Source organism: Neofelis nebulosa, chromosome 16 (genome assembly GCF_028018385.1).
Source record: "Neofelis nebulosa isolate mNeoNeb1 chromosome 16, mNeoNeb1.pri, whole genome shotgun sequence".
Lineage (NCBI taxonomy): Eukaryota > Metazoa > Chordata > Mammalia > Carnivora > Felidae > Neofelis > Neofelis nebulosa.
Genome location: NC_080797.1, coordinates 30,363,805 through 30,381,415, shown reverse-complemented (window position 1 = coordinate 30,381,415; position 17,611 = coordinate 30,363,805). Strand labels below are relative to the sequence as shown.

The 17,611-nt window shown below is 36.4% G+C and overlaps 1 protein-coding gene across 10 annotated transcripts in view; it reads right to left on the bottom strand.

Moving 5' to 3' along the window:
• CDC27 (cell division cycle 27) overlaps positions 1-17,611 on the bottom strand; it is a 70,627-nt gene that overhangs the window by 36,339 nt on the left and 16,677 nt on the right. For 5 of the 10 annotated variants that reach the window (XR_009255285.1, XM_058704972.1, XM_058704975.1 and 2 more), the window contains exons 3-9: positions 11,119-11,266; positions 9,390-9,515; positions 4,899-4,996; positions 4,010-4,164; positions 3,700-3,911; positions 2,606-2,720; positions 57-172 (exon numbers count right to left, since the gene is read on the bottom strand). Coding sequence is in view for 9 of the 10 variants with exons in the window: in XM_058704972.1 (XP_058560955.1) it covers positions 57-172; positions 2,606-2,720; positions 3,700-3,911; positions 4,010-4,164; positions 4,899-4,996; positions 9,390-9,515; positions 11,119-11,266 (970 nt within the window). In the remaining variant the exon portion in view is untranslated. Of the gene's footprint in view, positions 1-56; positions 173-2,605; positions 2,721-3,699; positions 3,912-4,009; positions 4,165-4,898; positions 4,997-9,389; positions 9,516-11,118; positions 11,267-17,611 lie in introns of those variants that run through there. The other 5 variants (XM_058704977.1, XM_058704980.1, XM_058704981.1 and 2 more) reach the window with 4 other exon arrangements.

Sequence of the window (17,611 nt, the reverse complement as noted above, 5' to 3'; positions counted from 1 at the left end):
ATGTTTTATAGCAAGAAAGGCCAAATAATATCAAATAATGACACCACAATAAATACCTTGTTTGTGGGCCAGAACTTTGTGTTTGTGCAACAAGAATTGGAGTTACCTCTCGACTATTTCCGCTCTGTGAGAAGACAGACTTTGTTCCAGTTTGGCCGATTCTGGCAACAGACTGTAAAACACAAAAAGTCTAAGGTTTGTGAATTACAAATTGCACGGAAAAAGACACCACGATGCTCCCATCTACATTTTCCCAGTGCAAGATTTCATAATACATACTGTCATCTGAAAACACAAATTAATGCCACAAATTAATGTCAATTAATATAGTAGGATTAACATCAAACTATTTCCTCACCTTGACATCAATATTTTTCCTTATTCTATCTTTTCATTTTTCACTTTAGTTTTTAAAGAAAGGCTCAAACTTCCTGAAAAAATTCCTAAAAAGCCAATTATTACATGTTCTCTAGGTGGAGCTAAGTGTTAACAAGAATTTTAAGACAGCTACTACTCTTAAGATTTATGAACATAAAAAATAACAATACAGGGAAGATTTTATAATCCTTCTTTGACACTTAGTAAAAACATTCCACAGTAGTCCAAAGGAATAAATTAAAAAAAATCATCTCATTATTTCCCACATTCTAAGTATATTGCTCTTAGAATTAACATTTCTTCCTGGTGTGTTCAACTTTTCATTAATTGGTCTCTATTCCCATGGAGGAGGAAAAAAACTTGCTTGCCTCTTCTGTCTCTAATTTATCACCTTTCTTATATTAATTTTCAACACTTGGCTTCTTTATAAAATGCTCTGTGACTGTTGCATCAGTGGATATTTTTAATTCTTTTTTACTACCAGATAATTTTCTTGCAAATTTACTATTACTTTGATAGGCATTGGACATAATTCTCAAAGTGTACATTATAATTAATAACTAATAACTTTCTCACCAGATAGGAAAGCCTTATTTTGGCCTTTCCTGTATTCAACATCACTGATCATGCCCTCCTTTTTGAGAGTGTATAACTTCCAAAATAGTATGGTGTCTTGATTATTTGTCCTATCACTTCATTTGCTGCCCTCTTCTTTCCACTGTTTTTAATTAAGTATGCTGTGTTCCTTCTCTACTCTCTTTTCCTAGGAGAGCCTGGCTATTTTAATAGCTTTAACTACTATTTCCATCACCAGGCCATATTCTTTCCTCTATGACTAACTATCCAGTAAATATTTTCATCTCCTCTACCCCCGCCTCAAAATAAAACTTTACAATCCTTCCGCCTCTTCCTTCCCCAAGTTGGGAATTCTACATTCACCCAAGGGACAAAACCGTCAACTCCGGACCTTCCTTATTTAACAAAGGTGTACTATGTACTGCATACAATATTCAGTTTGATATTTTCAGTTGATACTACGTGCAGACCTACAAGTACAGCTTTCCTAGGAATGTCTTGTAAGAGCAAGGGCAGAAGAGGGGAAGACAGCAGGTGGCTTTATCGTTTGGGCAATGAAATCGCCTACCCATCACTAACTGTCCTTAATGGTTTTGGCCTACTTCACCCGATATGCTAATTACCATCCTACTATGCCTCCTTGTAATTATAATAAACTAATTTCCACAATTATACTCCACTCCTATAACGATGCAATGGCGGGTAGTTGTCAACTCTTAAAAATGAGATTTAAAGTAATCCAACACATTAAGTACTTTGCAGCCCCTTTTTTACTATTCTTGGAGTTTCTATTATTACTCATTAAGGAACTATTATAGAAACAAAACTTTACAGACTCTAAGGAATATCTGGAGTAAAAAAACAAGAATAAACATGTCCCTAGGAGGGTAAAGGGGCTGTATCAATCACATACTAGTATGACTTATTTAGCTCCATTTCTTAAACATCTATTGAGCATGGCAATAGGCATTTTAAATACATAACCTGATTTAATTCTCACAGAAGGTAACCCTGTACCATAGATGTTTGAAACAAATGGCACTTTGACCTCTACTGCCATAGATCTATATAAGAGAACATTATTTAAAAAGTCTCAAAACTTGTAGTATTTACTATGAGGTTAAGGATACTGTCAAGTATTTTTCATTTTACTATACATTTACTATAAATTTACTATACATCCAAGAGAATCCATCATAAAAACTTTATTTTCAGAAACAGCTGGCTTTATACAAGTCAATTTTTTTCATGTTAATAATAGTACAATTAAAAGACAAATACAGTGGTGGGGACAAGTAAAACAATGGCAAGTATAGTTTCTGTTATTTATATTCAAAGGATAGAAACCTTTTTATTTTTGTTTAAAAATGGGGAAATGAAAAGTACAAATCTGAGTCTTTATTTACCTACATGCCGAAATAAACTATTCTTGTGAGTTATGATCTTACACAGTCGAAGACCAATCAGCTTTGTATCTCCTGCTATAACCAGCAGCCTATGACAGTGATGACCTTCTTTCACATTTAGGTCAACAATTCTAAGGCAGCAGTAAACTTATACAGTTAGATTCTCTCTGAGATTGCCTTTAACAGACTAGAATTTTAAACAAATTTCTTTCATCAGCATAAAAACTACTTTACATGGAAAATACCTTTTTTGAAGGGGCTCCAGTAGATGGCACGTCAATTACAGAAGATGTATTAGTGTAGTTTTGTAAATAGGATCCATCTCCAGGACTTGGGGTTTCTAATGGCAAAATCCCAAAACTGAGAAGAGGTTGAAATCAAGGTGTCAAAAAGTCATCAAGGCATATATAAAGCAGCAGTATACTTAAATTAGAAGGTCTAAAAGGAAGAGAATGGCAAATCAGTCTTGGGGGCAGTGAGGATCTGAGGGGCAGATTTAAAATACGCTGTGAATGTAGACTATTCCACCCACCATAACTAAAATTAAAAAAGAAAAAAAAATCAAACAAGGAACTAAATTGAGCAGCAACTACTGATCTCAGGAGACTTATTGGAAATAAAGAAGAACAACTTTGTAAAAGTGAAGATCCAAATGACCAAATTATTTCAAATTCCTGGACTTTATGGGATTTAAACGACACTGTTACAGAGAGAGTGTCTCTAGAGATGCTGAATCCACACATGGATTCAGTGAGCTGTTAATGTCACGGTCATGCTGTTTTAGTTAGCTCTCTGGCCCCGGGACCCAATTCCTAGCATCAGTTCTAGCACAGAATTTTTAATTTTGATACTTTTGGATATGTACCCTCTGGGCTGGATTCCTATATTTACACACATATACATATACGTCTAATAATTTTGACAAAATACTTCCTACTGATACATGTCAATTCTTCTGTGGTTTGGAAAACAGTACTTTAACAGTAACCACTGCTACCGCTCTGATGAGATCATAAGCATTCCAACATTCCAAAAGGTTCACTGCGATGCACTGACACACAGCCAAAAAGACAGTATCTTTTAACGCATACACTAGCTGAAGAAGGCGTATTTAAGGGTTTTAAATTTTCCAATATTTAACATTAAATTTTTATCACAGGTATTATATTTTTAACTTCATTTTCTGAAAACAGAATAGGTCTATTACTGACTTACTAAATGCTTCTATTTCCATAGAAATTTAGAAGTTGCTGTTCATATTAATTTATATTACTAATATGAATTATTAAAAATCATTTAATATTATAGCACATTTTAAAGTATTTTTTGTTTGTCTTACCTTGGGGTTAATGGGCTAAGAGCAGCTGGTCCTCCTAATAAGCTTCGACCAGTTTTTGGTTTATTTTGAACCTGTTTAGATAATATGGAAGTTCCTGTTCCAAGAGGGACAGTATCTGGTGAAATTACAGCTGAATCAATATAAGACACTGAGGAATCTGTATTCAAGGAGTACTTTGAATTGGAAGATTCTAAATTCAGTCTGTTTAATTCCTGAAACAGAAAATTTCCACCATGTCATTTATGATACATTTGGTTCATTCTTTTTTGTTTTCCATAATATTTGAACACTAGGATAGGATTATACTTACAATTGTGTCCTGGGGTGTTTCTGTAAGAACGGTCTCGGGTTGTCTATGAGATAAACTATGATTAGATACTAGTGTTGTGCAAGAGCTGGGCAGACAGTTGCTAAAGTTCTGTAAAGATGTTAATTTAAATGTTTGGTCAGGATCTGGCTTTTCACCTATGAAGGGGAAAAAAAAATGTATGCCTCTGAGGAAATGACAATTAATATCTTTTTAAGTATGCATATATCAGTGGAAATAAGGCCTCACCCAGAGTTTTAAAGTTCTCCTGTTTCAGCTAATCAAATTTACTTCCCCAAGGCCCACCTATCAACTCATTACAAAAATTTTCACATAAAGCTGTAAATTTAGGAAATAAACTATAACACTATTTTAAATATAATAAATCATAGGAAAATGCAGATTTCTGTGCTTTTTTAAAGCAGAAAGCAACTAGATCTCATTTTGCTCAAGGTAAGGAGTGATGGTGCAGAACTGAAACCCAACAGACATTATAGTCAAGTTAGAAGCACTGCCATGGATACGTCCACGAGGTTTTAAAATGATCCTCATGCATTCTAGAGTACATAGACTAAGACACTCTTCCCCCATATTGTCCAGGTCTTATTTACATAACAGTTTCTGCTCCAGGAATTCTATTAGTTTCTTTCCTTATCCAGAAAGCTATTTTGCCTAGTGTTACACTCACAATACAAATTCTAGAGGACACAAGGCCACATCAGTCCTTAAACATGATTCTATTACCTTATTTCTTGTTCTCAACTTAACAGCCTTTGGCTTTGAAAAATGTTTTTCTTGTGAATAATTTGTATCACTCTCCGAGAATTAAGGAGCTGAGACAAAAAAGAAGAGGAAGCGGGGAACCCTCCCCTAGTCACCTCTACAAACCTACCTATTTCACATAATGATTCAAAGGGGGACCAGAGGAAAGGATTTAAACTAAGGCTCTTTTGGTAACATTCTGATCCTTTGGCAAGCCGATCTGTCTTGCTGTAAAGACAAACACATATATTAGACAAGCTGCACAACCCAAAACATCATAAAGAATTTTCTGGTACAAAAAATTAGGTAACTCCTATATGTGTATTTGTACACACACATACAAGTTCTGAGAGTACTCTTCTTGACACATTCCCTAAATTACTAATTTCCCCTTCTCACCACTCTCTAATCTATTATTTAGGGCAGTTCGAGTCAAAAGTCTGGTGAAAGCAAGCAGAACATGAATTGAACGGAATGCTGGCAAAATCAATTATCATTGCCTTCTTGAGTATTAGAATTGCTTTTAATTTGCTGTCAGAATCTAGAATTACTTAAGGAGATATGGACAATATCCAAATATTTCAGTCTTATGCTTAATTTTTAATGTAATATCCCAATGGTAATTTTGAAAGTGACTTAAATGCTTTAAATATAGTATATTTAAGTGATCAGGCTTTCTAATGAAGTGGAGGTGGTAGCTCTTTAAAAAAAAATTTTTTTTTTAAAGATTTTATTTTTAAGTAATCTCTGTACCCAAAGGAGGGCTTGAACTCACAACCCTGAGATCAAGAGTTGCATGTTCTGCCAACTGAGCCAGCCAGGTACCCCGAGGTGGTAGCTCTTAATGAAAAAAATGTTCTAAAGAATTGGGGTGAAAAAATTATCAGATGGTACTGGGAAGAAACAGGTTAATCTAAGAACCAGACTTACCACCAGTTGTGTCCTAAACAGAAGTCTCATGAGCTATTATAGACAAAAAGATCAATAAGCTGTCTACCAAAATACCGGAGTTAAAAAAGATATCTTAACAAGCTACAGCTGCAAAACCACAACAGCTATGTATCCAGATTACTGGGTGCAATTTTGGTCACAAGACAGGCAAATGATGGCTGAAATGAAAAGCCAGTCTTTGGAGTAGAGTTTTCCCTCACTGGATGTTTAACCTTTAATATTTATAATGAATAAAAATAACCCATCCTTATCCTTTTTTTAAAAAAATATACTGTTTTAAGTTTATGAGAGAGGGAGACCATGAGTGGGGAAGAGGCAGAGAGAGACAGAGAGAGAGAATCCTAAGCAGGTTCCATACTGAAAGCACAGAGCCCAACAGGGGCTTGAACTCATGAACTGTGAGATCGTGACCTGAGCCAAAGTTGGATGTTCAACTAACAGCCACCCAGGCACCTCCCTCATTCTTTTAAAGAAGGGGAAAACCCTTCTTCATGGTTAGGGACTGATTCAACTCTACCTTCAAAACTTTTATATTTTTAAATGTTTATTTATTTTGAGAGAGAGTGTGCATGCATGCACATGTGTGTATGAGTGGGGGAGGGAGAAAGAGGGAGAGAGAATCCCAAGCGGGTTCCACACTGTCAGCACAGAGCTGGAAGCAGGGCTCGATCCCACAAATCCCACAAACTGTGAGATCCTGACCAAGCCGGATCACGAGTCTGATGCTTAACTGACTGAGCCACCCAGGCACCCAGCTCCTCTAAAACTTTTATTAATCTTGTTTAAAAAACTTTTTTAATGTTTATTTATTTTGAGAGAGAGTGCAAGAGGGGGGAGAGGCAGAGAGAGAGAGAGCGAGAGAGAGAGAGAATCCAAAGGAAGCTCTGCGGTATCAATGCACAGCCCTTCATGGGGCTTGATCTCATGAACTGTGAGATTATAACCTGAGCTGAAATCAAGAGTTGGACACTCAACCAAGAGAGGCACCCAGGCACCCCTAAAATAATTAGTAATACGTAATAGTATTTTTGTGATTTTAATACTTTATTTTGTTTTATTAAACTTTATTTTAAAATAATTTTAGACTCACATACAAGTTGAAAAAAAAATTAGAGTTCCCATGTACCCTACATCCAACTTCCCTCAATGACAACATCTGATATAACCATAGCACAATTATCAAAACTGGTAAATTGACAATAGCATAATACTGTAAACTAAACCACAGACTTTATTTGGGTTTCAGCCGTTTTTACACGCACTCATTTATGTATGGTTTTATGAAATTTCATCACACGTATAGATTTGTGTAACCATTACCACAATCAAGATATAGACAGAACTGTTCCAACAGCCCAGAGAAACTCCATAGCTGCCTCTGCACAGCCACATTCTTGCCTCAACTCTCCCCTCTGACAACCACTGATCTGTCCCTATCGTAATTTTATCATATCTATGTGGTTTTTTAAAATTTTTTTAATGTATATTTATTTTTGAGAGAGAGAGAGAGAGAGAGAGAGAGAGAGAGAGAGAGAGAGACACGATGAGCAGGGGAGGGGCAGAGAGAGGGAGAGACACAGAATCTGAAGCAGGCTCCAGGCTCCGAGCTGTCAGCACAGAGCCCAACGCGGGGCTTGAACTCACGAACTGTGAGATCATGACCTGAGCCAAAGTCAGACACTCAACTGACTGAGCCACCCAGGGACCCCTATCATATCTATGTTTAATGAGAAATTCTATTGGTCTGCATCCTCACCAGCACGTGGTACTGTTTGTTTGTTTGTTTTTAATTTTTTATTTGAGAGAGAGAGAGACAGAGACAGAGACAGAAAGAGAGAGCATTAGCAAGAGGGGAAGAGGGGCAGAGGGAGAGAGAGAGAATCTCAAGCAGGCTCCACGCTCAGTGCAGAGCCTGACGTGGGCCTCCATTCCATGACCCTGGGATCATGACCTGAACTGAAATCAAGAGTCAGATGCTCAACAGACTGAGGCACCCAGGCGCCCCTGTCCGTTCTTATTTTAGCCATTTTAACAAGCGCGTAGCGGTTTCTAATGGTGTTTTTTATTAGCCTTTCCTTAACAGCTAAGGATCTGGTACAACTTTTCATGTGCTTACTTACCATCCATATATCCTCTTTGGTGAAGTAGCCATTCAAATATTTCACCCACAGCCTAATTCCTTAGGTTTTAATTTTATTATTGAGAATTCAAGAAACAAAACTGTTTCTACCAAGTTTTTCCTACTTAGCATCTTACACTCCTTCTTAACTAGGTAGAACTGATTATTCCCTCCATTGGATAAAATACTGCTCAATTTTTTTCTTTTTTTTAAGAGAGAATGGGAGTGTGGGCTTGGGGTAGGGGGAGGGGGAAGGGGGTAGATAGAGAATCTTAAGCAAGCTCCATACCCACAGGGCTCCATCTCAGGACCCTGAGATCATGACCTGAGCCAAAATCAAGAGTCTGATGCTCAACTGGCTGAGCCCCCCAGGTGCCCCCTGCTCAAATTTTATCACAGCATTTTTATTGTGATGATAAAAACTTATAAACTTTTGTTTACTGCTTCTCTCCTATTCTATTATAAACCTTTGAGGGCAGGGACTGTGAGTGATTTATCTTTACATCCTCAGGACCAAGTACTATGTTTAGCCACAAAGGGAGGATGGACCTCAAAGTTTCTCAAATAAATGATAAAAAGAATCATAGTTGCATGAACTAAATTCATTACTCCATGTCTTTTTATTAAGACAAATGAAGATATTGCTATTGTATCTTTATTTACTCCTGTTCTCAAAAGAGTGGTGTCATATGAAAATGAGCCCCCAAATTTAGGCAAATAATTTATTCTGTACAAAAAGACATTTTTGAGGTTTTTAAAAAACTACTATTCAAACTAGCCTCGATTTATCTTAAATCAGGTGCTTTCCTAATTCTTCAGACAAGCAATCCTCAACCAATTCTCCTACAACATGTAACAGGTGACATTTACACAGGCGATGCACTCCCATGCGTGGATGAACAATTCCCGTTACCTGATTATATCTCCACCCTCTACTCCCCAACCAAGGAGTATTTCAGACTAAAAATGAGTGCGAACAATATTATAGTGATAACTTTGAATTCACTCTCCCTTGCTTTCAAAAGACTAAATTTAAGTAAGTGTAGAGAAATGTTAAATACATTTCAAATGTATTTGCAGATCACTGTTATTTCAACAACCATCGTGGAAATTTCTTAGGACATGCCTCCAAATTAGTATGGCAAACCAGATGGGAACTGCTATGCTTTATTACTGAAATTTATCTTCAAGCCTTGTTCTAAGGAGCCGAGGTGATATTTAATATTAGAGAAAAAACTTCACTCATTTCTTCTTTTTCCTCAGTGGATCACATGAAGATATTCTCCTTACCCAAGGTGGAAAAAACCTCCTATGTGCACTCAAATATTAGGTAGTGCTGCTGTGGCTATCATCATTAAGGCAAAGCAGATAGTGACAAATGGGATCAACATCTTCACGACTTTATAAGTTTAATTAAGGTCACAGAACTAAAAGACTGTACTCTTCAGCCAAGTGCTATTTGATAAACACAGAAAGTGTAAGTTTTTTTAAACCACAAAGAATTCTACCACTGGAAACAATTTTCTGGTCGTGTGAATCATTGTTACTTACCAATATACATGTCCCAACAATGAAAGAGTAAAGCAAGCTGAATCACCAAACTCAGTAACAATATCATCATGGCTTTTCTGCTTATTAAACACTCCACCAGATAAGATCTGTTCCCCTTCTGCAAGCCTTTAAAACACAAATTTACAGATTAAAAAAAGTCAACATAAAAAGTACTGTGTGTAAAGACATCCTTCACTACCAATGTACTTCCAAATATGGGGATAGATAAAGTACAAAGTCCATGGCACCTTTAGAACAGCAATAGCCATGTATTTAGAATCATTTGGAAGACTGGGAATTTATGGTCTTAAAATTCCAGTCTTGCCTTTAAGAACAGAACCAGTTAAATTCAGTCCCTATATGTACAAATGTAGTGTGAGCAACATACACATTACTCATGTCAAAAGAAATGGAAGGTCTTTATACTGGGGGAAAATGTGTACGGTTCTTCATTAACAGACATAGTGGTCCTTTTTATTTAGTTCTGTAATTCCTTGAAATAGGAATTTGCAAGAGAATTTAATAACACTAATTAGATGTTAGTGAAAAACTGCATTTAAGTATGGTCTCACTCGTTTTTAGGTTTATAAAAGAAACCCGAATAGCACTTCATCTCTTTTTATTTACCAATTATGTTTCCTTGATATGTTCCCAAAGGAAAAAAAAAAACAAAAACAACTTGACTTCACTATATATTTTTAGCATATCAGAGTTTATAATGGTATCTCTTTTAAAGTTTTTTCCAAATCATCATGTGGAAAATACTCTAGTAAGTTTACACAGCATATCCTAAACATTAAAGGTGTATCTATATTTCTTCTACGGTCAGTGGGACTTTTAAAAAATCATGAATACTTGTAAATGAGATAAGAATGTCCAAGGTAAGAATTGGCTTAAGAAACTAGAAAATTAAATATATTTTTAGGAAGTTAGCATTAAACCTTCGGAGTAAAAATAATTCAATAACAAATATTTCAGAAATTTTATAGATATTTTAGCTAGTTTTTTAATTTAAGTCATCAGTTAGACAGTGGACAAATACAATAATCATTATTAGTCTGTGGAGACTTCAGGAGGCTCCTTTGTGTCCTCTCGCTATAAACCTACCAACTACATTCACAAACACGCTTCTGCGATTATCTATTTATCTATTCCCTTTTAGCATCATTCCATCTCTTACAGCACAGAACAGAGTTTAACAGAAGATAACTACCTATATCTCTACCTGCCTCCAGATTCAGAATAGGGACAGCTGACATGTTTAATTGTAATGTTCAAAAGAAGTGCTCTCCTGAACCCGCCCCCTCGCTTCAAAGGGGTAGGACAGAGTGGTCTGGAAAGCCAAATAACTACACAACTACCTAGACATAATGAAGCATTAATCTCAGGTGAACAGGTAAGGAGGTTTTCAGGCGTATTCCAATTGAAAGCAAAGGAAAGGAAATAACACTTGGGATAATTTTGGGAAATGATAGGAATTAGTTATAACTTAAGTTTCCCCAGAGTTAAATTCTATTATTTATTACCATAACAATGAAATCTCTCCATAACAAAAGTGATAATGCCACAGGCAACAGTATAAACATTTTAAGTTACTGAAATAGACAAATTGCTACTACCAAAAAAGAGGGGAGAAAGGGAGTCAAGAGTTTAATCTATCAAAAGGATTTTATCCAAAATTCTACAGTGTAAGTAAACAATATTAGATAGAAAAGATTTAAAAACTTACTTGCTGAGATCAACACAACATTTTGCAAGCAGGTATTTACACTGCGGTGTAGTACAACTGTGTCCTTTCAAGAGTCTATATGCTTTATATGCCTTTCCTGAGCGGTAATAACAGGTTGCCAATAAAAACAAGGCTTCCTCTGAGTGTACTAAGAGCACATATGAAAAAAAATGGCTATTATTCAGTATGTTGAATGGTAATCACTGTTTATCTGGCAATAAACAAGTTTAGCAACAAAAAATTAGTCATGTTATTTAATATAAAACAATCATTTATTAATCCAAATTTGAATTGAGAAATACTTTACTGACAGAAATCTTAGTTCCCCAAGTCCTGATTACCTTCTTCTTACAAAGAACCAAGGAAGTAATACAATGAAGACAGTCATGGTATTTTCTGTAAATCCTTAACAAAAGTGCGCACTTGTGTGCACACCCGCACACTCACACCTACCTTTAAATAGACTACCAGTAAACGGTCTTGTTTTTTTGTAGTATTTTTCTAACAGACTCTTTGAGAGAACAGATGTCCAATTTCATGAGAAAGGTGCACTCAGGGTTGCGAAGCTAATTACCAATCTGAGATTACTTTCTACATTAAAAAAGGACCAGATTTTAAAAAACAACACTTCTTTCTAACACCAAATGTATACTAAATTACACTCAAGATAATTTAAGACAGAAGAAAAATTCTAAATTGTGAATACCCACAGCATTTAAACCACTCAATCGACAGACTTAACACTTCTACAGCAACGACAATTATACTGCCTTGCAGGGGCAGGAGCTGAATTATTCAATCTGTCCCCTGGTCTCCATACTAGGAAGTAAATGCCCCTTCTGTCCTAGTTAATGAAATGTGGCATTTTCCCCTTTATTTACTCTCTCCCAAACTGACCATCACTTCACTTCTATCCTTGCAATCTCCCAACCAATCCAGGTGAGAGTCTAGAGAGGCCAACAAAGGAGATAGAAAGAAAGCAGGAAAATCACAAATCTGTGCTTCTAAAAATGGGTTCGGTAATAATCTCAGTGGGTTGAGGGGTGTTCTAAGCCAGTGGTTCTAAAAGTGTGGCTGGCCCCTCTACTAGCACGGCATGACTTGGGAGCTTGTTAGAAATTCTTAGCTTCAACCGAGACCCACTGAATCAGTAATTCTGGGAGTGAGGACCGGTGGTCTTGCGTTGTAACAAACGCTTCAGGCAATTCTGATGCATGCTAAAGTTTGAGAATCACTGTTCTGAAGTACAAGATAAACTTGACACATCTTAAAAAGTTAACTTCACCCAAAGCTTGGGATAAAAAATTGTTAACTTCATTCAAAGTTTAGGATAAAAAAGTAGGTAATTTGAAAGATTACTCTTACACAGGTTTTTGGGTCATATATATGTATATGCAAGCAAAAACAGAACCCTTCTTCTCTGGTCCATCTTAACATTTTTCATGAAACTCTAGTATAAAAAAACAATATGCAATGAATGATATGGAGTAAATGATCAGGAACTTTGGCACACACGTTAATGGGGTGTACATAGTATTAATGCTTCAGAAGCAAAAAGAATGAATAGGGAGCTCTACTGTAGGGGGAGCAAACTTTTAATTTCACTGAACTGTAAGTGCTAATTCACACAAATTAGAAAGTGTGATTTCTTTTTGATCTCGCGATAAAGGCCTTGATTCTGGTCACTTTATAAATTAAGTTTTTTAAAAACTCATTGATTATACCAAAAAGCAATGGTTCCCCAAACCTAAACTTTTAGCCGTAACAATGCTTTATCAAATGTTTTGTTTACAAATACTTGTTTATGCATAGGTCCATTTTCACTGCTTTAAAATTCCCTAATAACATAAAAGTACCAAATACTCTGTGTGTGTGCGCGCAGGATTTTAGTGTGTAATGCAATTACCTTTTTGAAGCGTGATACCTTAAAATCTACAAGTTCAAATGGGAATATGGATTGGAAGGCTGAGCATGCCTTAAGATTAATGGACGTGTAAGATATTGATGTAAATCTGGAACAACTTGAAGGGTTGTAAAAGACATGGAGAGACACGGGTGGTTTTTGAGGCTCTCCAGAAATAACTTGACGGTCCTAAATACAACCAGTGGGCCAGTAGTAAGGAGTTATAATAAAGCTAAGCTGCAGAGACTTTCAACAAATAGATTTTGTCTGGAACAATAACTCCAACCGATTGATAGTGGCTGCCTCGAGTGCTAAATTCAGAAAGATTCTAAGGCTGATCATGGCTTAGGTAGTAAGTGTGCAGAGATCAAAGCAACAGGACCTAGAAATGGTTATAGATGTCTCCATGACATCCTTTTATTTACCATCCTTTACTTAGAGCCTTAATTAAAATATGTGATTGGGAATTAGAAGGCCCATAATTTATTTTATAATCAGGAATAAAGTGAGAATTGACTCCAGTCACTCTTAACATAATATTGAGGAATCAATCATGTACTAATTAAAGTATGGTACTTCCATATGGTGAAACACTCACCATAGTCATCCAAAAAAAAAAAAAAAGACATATTTCCAGAACACACTATTAAGTGAAAACAACAACAACAAAAAACCCCAAACGAAGTTGTAGAATGATGCTGAAGTCCCTCTTCTTACAAACAGGCTAGGCTTCAAAAACGAAAGGTCATTTCATAGAAGTCCAAAATAGTTAGGAGAGGTTTAAGCTTGCATCTTTCAGATACATTTCCATCAAATAGGAAGGTGAATTAGTCTTTCAATGCTTTCAAGTCAGACAGACACCTCTTCTTCGTGTTGACTTACAATGTAAATGAGCAGACTTCCAAAATGGACCAGTTCTGGCAAGACTTAAAAGTTTGGTGAGGTGAGAGGGTTCTTGGTCTTGATAAACTCTACAATTATCATCGAGAACTGCTTACAGGTTAAAGTACTCTGCCTGCTGCCTTGTCAAGAATTCTGATATTGTTAAGTATTCGAAGGGCATAGAATCTATGAAATCATCTATGATTTGTGACACACTTCATCCTGATTATCTTTTAAGTTTGTTTGTTTGTTTGTTTATTTATTTATTTATTTATTTATTTAGAGAGTGCACACACAAGAAGGGGAGGGGCAGTGAGAGAGGGAGAGAGAATCCCAAGCAGGCTCTTTGCTGTCTGCATGGAGCCTGATGTGGGGCTTGATCCCATGAACTGTGAGATCATGACCTGAGTCAAAATCAAGGGTCAGATGCCCAACTGACTGAGCCACCCAGGCACCCCTTAAGTTCTGTTTTTAAAAAATATTTTAATTTACTTTTTAAAAGTAAGCTCTACACCCAACGTGGGGCTTGAATTCAAAACCCCAAAATCAAGAGCTGCATGCCCTACTGACTGAGCCAGCCAGGCACCCCAATCATCTAAGTTCTTAAATCAAAGAAAGGCAGTACAGCACATGCATTTAGGAGCACAACACTATTAAATTTACAATACCTGAATAGTCATTGGATAGTAATGTGGGTTACACATACATGACAATGAGCCACAAGCTCAAATAATTCCATTTCATCACTAACTTTTCTATTGCGAAGGATTTCAACTGCCTGGATTCTATGCTTTTCAGATGCAGCATGATTCAGTCCATCCTTCAGAATCATTTCTTTTGTTGAATACCTCATCTACATACACAACTTCAGTATTTTAATACTATTGCCACTTTTTATTTTCTCTACATTTGTTTACATCCTAAATTGCAGTATTAACTGGTTTTGTCTTTATTGTATACGATAGGATTAAAATGTTTTAAAATACTTTGAAACTGTGCTTAGAGTAAATATACCACAGGTAAGAGGGCTGGAGGAAATTTTAAAAAGGTTCCTTAGTGTTTGAAGGTGGAAAGTGGTCATACATAAGGAGAAAGCAGATCATGCAGGGCTCTGAAAGCGATCTAAAGATTTAGGGATAAATCCTCATAGCAACTAGACATCTCTGAAGCATTTTAAGAAGGAAAGTAAAGAGAATGGGTTGATTTGAGAAGGGGAAAGGGAAGAGGCAGGGAAGAGTAGATATGGGAAAAGCAGTTAGGAAGCTTTTTTAGTAAGAGATAGCAATGCCTTAGATTAGCGTGGGAACATTGTGAGTCCAGGCTTACATGCATTGAGTTTGATGTCTGTGATGTTTGTGTGAAACAGCTAAGTTAATGCAATGAAACATTTGAGTCTCGAATAAAAAAAAAGTTTGTTCGAAGACCTGAGTCTTAATCACTAACACATTATAAAAATGAAAACTATGACAATAAAAAAGCATCATCCTTTTTACTGGCAAGCATTTAACTTTGACAGTAAAAGGTTAGGCCGATGGACCAGACACCCTTTTGATACCCTCCCCTCCTTGCTCCACCCCCATATAACAAACTGACTGAAATTTTTAGGAACCAGATATATTTATTAAATTTTCCAATAATGGCCTACAAGTGAAACACTATGCCATATCATTAGTAGTACTCTGGACATTTCCCCTCAATGATGCCCTTAATATAACCTGATAAACAATTTTTTCTAAAAAAAATGTTGCCATTTTTAGTCACATATTTCTGTGAGTCTAGGCTCTCGGTATCCTGGCTAAGACAGAGAAGAGAAACAGATGCTGAACCTTTTACTCTGGTTCACTTCTCTTCAACTGAGCCCAATTTACTGAAACTGATATACCCTGTACAATGTCTACATCTGGGCCCATTAATCGTTAAGACAGGTAGAAAACTGGTGAACAATTTTACAGTAACTTAAATATGTTCATATTGAAAAATGAACATTTTGTAGCGTGGGATGCAAAATCTACATCAAGATAGAACACTAGATTTCAAGCAATTGGGAGCTTTGCCCTAGGACCCTCAGAATAACTTAGGGAATACATGTTGACACAATGTCTTCAGCTACTTCTTCCTTGCTTTTCACCAGTTACAACTGCCACTCCCATGCAGTCTCAGCAATTCTTCATCTTTCCCCAGAGGTCCTGGGGAAAGTATATAATGTACACAAAATATAATGTACACAGAACTTACAACCGGTTAATTTTCTGAACATAAATAAATCACCTCTAAGGACCTGCCATATTTATTGTATTAATGTATTCTTTGTCCATATAATCTAAGACTGTTTCTATTTGTTCCTAACCACCCATTTCTATTCATTCTCAACAGCTAAATACATTTAATAGCAATTAAAAACCTTAGATATTGCAGTACTACATGCTATCTATTAGGGCAAAGGGGAAAGCTGAATCTATATTGTGTGTTAATTAGCAATGGAGAAAACCTTTGATCAAGGAGATCAGGTATGGCAGTGGGAAGGAAAAGTAGGTGAAGGGGTATGGAGGGAGGTGATACGATTAGGAGTTTTTCCAAACAGCAAGGCTCGATTCACTATGCATTGTGAAATCAATTCGGTGAATTTCAACCTGCATTAAAACAACAATAATAACAAACACTCAGAGAAAATATCATCATATGTAAGAAGAGTAAAAAAAAAAAAAAAAAAAAAAATCTGAAAAGCCACTGTAATAGAATATGCTAGGGGAGAGGAACTTGTAAAGGACTTCCTACGTGCCAAAACCACAGATTATTATAGTTAGTGCTGAAAACTATCCTGTTAAGTAGGTATCTCTCTTCCCAAGTTAAAGATGAGGAAAATTAGGCTCAGAGTAACTTCTTACCGAAGATCAAATGGCTAATGAACATCGGAGCTGACATTCTACACCACCTGGCTTATAGCACAGTCTTAGGTGGTCTAACTATGGAATTCTTAGGAGAAAGACAAATGGGTGACAAAGAACTAGTGAAATTGAGAAATTACTTCAAGAATTTGGCTTTCAGAGGGTCCTATCCATCTACTTCGTTAGCCTCATGCACTATAGGGTGTCCTTCTCTAAAACACAGGAGCTACGGCTAGTGGCATCAGGACGCCACTGAGCAAAAGGGCACCAGGTTACATGCAACATACCAATTCTCATCAACTATTACTGTCAGCCAGCAACACTGTGTTAATAAGAATTATGAGGCTGGTTCAACAGGAACAAGTAGTATGATGGATTAGTAATGTCTATCATGGGTCAGACTGGCCTGTGTTTGCTGCTACCCTTGGTAAAGTGGAATCAGATCTACCACTTACTGCCTGTGAACACTGCTCTCCGTTTCTTCATTTCTAAAATGGCAGTAGTAATGTCTATTTTATAGGATTATTGAAAACTAAGTAAGAAATTAAGTATTACAGTACCTAGTACATAATAAGAAATTAATAAATGTTCTTTAGAAGTTACTGTTGTCATTGGTATTGAACTAGGATAGTATCTGCTCCCATAAAATTTTCCCTCATAGAAATTAGAGTTCAACAGAGTGGTTAGGTTCAACAGTTAACCCTTGAACAATGAGGGGGTCAGAGGCACCTACCCTGCAGAGTCAAAAATCTGCCAGTAATTTTTGACTTCCCCAAAACTTAACTACTAAAAGCCTACTGTTGGGGTGCCTGGGTGGCTCACC